This window comes from Sprattus sprattus (genome assembly GCF_963457725.1).
Source record: "Sprattus sprattus genome assembly, chromosome: 5".
Classification (NCBI taxonomy): domain Eukaryota; kingdom Metazoa; phylum Chordata; class Actinopteri; order Clupeiformes; family Clupeidae; genus Sprattus; species Sprattus sprattus.
In genome coordinates, this window is record NC_137924.1 from 3,552,771 (window position 1) to 3,555,270 (window position 2,500).

Sequence of the window (2,500 nt, forward strand, 5' to 3'; positions counted from 1 at the left end):
TGTGTGTGTATGTTTGTTTGTGTGTGTTTGTGTGTGTGTTTGTGTGTGTGTGTGTGTGTGTGTGTGTGTGTGTGTGTGTGTGTGTGTGTGTGTGTGTGCGCGCGTGTGGAGGTGAACTGATCAGGGAGGACTAAGTACTGACGGCTGCACACTGTCTCAAGTTAGGGTGTGTGTGTGTGTGTGTGCGTGAGTGTGTGTCTGATGGTGTGTGTGTGTGTGCCTGAGTGTGTGTCTGATAGTGATCCAGCCAATCGTTCTGTACATGTTTTAGGGCAGAAGTAGTGGTTCTGGGTGCACACAACATCAGTATGAAGGAGAAGAGCCAACAGCGCATCAACATCTCTAAGCACATCCCGCACCCAAAGTTCCCCACGAAGCAGCTTCCAGTGGAGGACCCCAGGACTCGGGAGCACGACATCATGCTGCTGAAGGTGAATCACACGTCATGATATCGGGCTATTGAATGTTAACTTAATTATTATATTATTATCTATAATTAGATAACGTAATCTATTATTTTCACATGATGAATCACACTGATAATCTGACAAACTGAATTGCACACGAGTACTTTATCATGACGATTAACACGCTTATATCACGCTCATAAGACACCCCACCATCATCCTAACGTATGTGATTCAGTTACTCTAATATGAAACCCCACCATCATCCTAACGTATGTGATTCAGTTACTCTAATATGAAACCCCACCATCATCCTAACGTATGTGATTCAGTTACTCTAATATGAAACCCCACCATCATCCTAACGTATGTGATTCAGTTACTCTAATATGAAACCCCACCATCATCCTAACGTATGTGATTCAGTTACTCTAATATGAAACGCCACCGCTACTGTATACTGTATGAGCTGGAGATGGAATTTATGGGTTCCACAACAGCACCAGTCTCTGTTAGGCCCTGACCTAACACGGAACCACTCTGGTTCTGGATCAGATATAGCCCTAATCTGGCACGGATCCACTCTGGTTCTGGATCAGATATAGCCCTAATCTGGCACGGAACCACTCGGGTTCTGGTCTGGATCAGTTCTGCTGAGGAGTGAACTGGTCCTTGGGTTCCTTTTGTTCTCCAGCAGTATGTATGTAGAGTATGCAGATCATGACACATTCCTGTATACTGTACAGAAACGAATGCAGACTTAAACGTGTTTAATGCTTTTTAAAAACAGCAAACTAATACATACCTAAATATGTTTAGGTATCGCTACAACAATTATGATTATACCGGATTTAAAGATTACAGATACGTGTCAAGATAATCTCTCCTTGTTTAGCCAGAGTCACATAGCTTAATCATTGTTTATTCGGTGTAAGATAGCTAAATCATGCCAAACTAAAATAGCAAATAAAAGCAGATGCAAACGTGTTTAAAGCTTGTAGAACACGACACACATTCTTGTATCCTCCCCAGCTGGAGACCCCGGCTAAGCTGAACAAGTATGTGAAGGTGCTGGAACTCCCTAAGAAGTACGGCAAGCTCCCAGCGGGGGTGCAGTGTGAGGTGGCTGGGTGGGGGAAGAGAGTCCTGGGGAGGGGTGCGGAGAGCGTCCTGTATGAGGCCTACGTGATGCTGGACAAGGCAGCCAACTGCAAACGGGTATGGGAGAAGTACTACAACCAGGACCAGATGACCTGCAGCATCTCTGACGGGAGAGATGGGGTCTGCCAGGTAATATATCAGCTTCAGCATCCTTCTGGGTCTGCCAGGTAATATATCAGCTTCAGCATCCTTCTGGGTCTGCCAGGTAATATAACGGCTTCAGAGTCTTTCTCTGACGGGAGAGTAACTCAGATACTGTTTCATTGGTTTTACAGTAAGTTTACCAACATTATTGTTTTATAGTTTTACAGTACGTTTACCAACAGTAACTACAGATACGGTTTTATAGTTTTACAGTACGTTTACCAACAGTAACTACAGACACTATTTTATAGTTTTACAGTACGTTTACCAACATTAACTACAGATACTATTTTATAGTTTTACAGTACGTTTACCAACAGTAACTACCGACTATTGATCGTAGATCGTGTCAGAGAGAGATAGGCTGTTTGTGAGAGAGTGCATGAGGGTGTGTGTTTGTGAGAGAAAGAGAGTACGTGTTTGTGATAGAGAGTGTATAAGATAGAGAGTGTGTGTGTGTTTGAGTCTCCTGATGGTCTTGTCCCTGGTTGTTTGTTTCCAGGGTGATTCCGGAGGCCCTCTCATCTGTAAACAGGCTAAGGCCAGGATCCTGTATGGAGTCACTGCCTACACCGGAAACCCCTGTGACAGTAAAGATTACCCAGAAGTCTACACGAGAGTACCTTACTTCCTGCCCTGGATCAAAGAGGTCCTCGGTATGAATGATGCTCTGTAGACACCAACTCAGTTACAGGCATGAAGTTCAGGAGTGAGGGCCAGAGTTGCTGCCCTGCCTGCGTATCCCTACTCTTTGATATAGAATGGTCATGGACCAGGGACATGAGGTG

General features: G+C 44.4%; 1 protein-coding gene across 1 annotated transcript in view; it reads left to right on the top strand.

Annotated features, from left to right (window-relative positions):
- LOC308365621 (cathepsin G-like) overlaps positions 1 to 2,388 on the top strand; it is a gene marked incomplete at both ends in the record, with an annotated part of 3,161 nt that extends 773 nt beyond the window's left edge. Inside the window, 3 exons of the mRNA XM_080839106.1 lie at positions 272 to 431; positions 1,440 to 1,697; positions 2,215 to 2,388. Coding sequence (XP_080695232.1) covers positions 272 to 431; positions 1,440 to 1,697; positions 2,215 to 2,388 — 592 coding nt within the window. The remainder of the gene's footprint in view (positions 1 to 271; positions 432 to 1,439; positions 1,698 to 2,214) is intronic.
- Between the last annotated feature and the right edge of the window lie 112 nt (positions 2,389 to 2,500).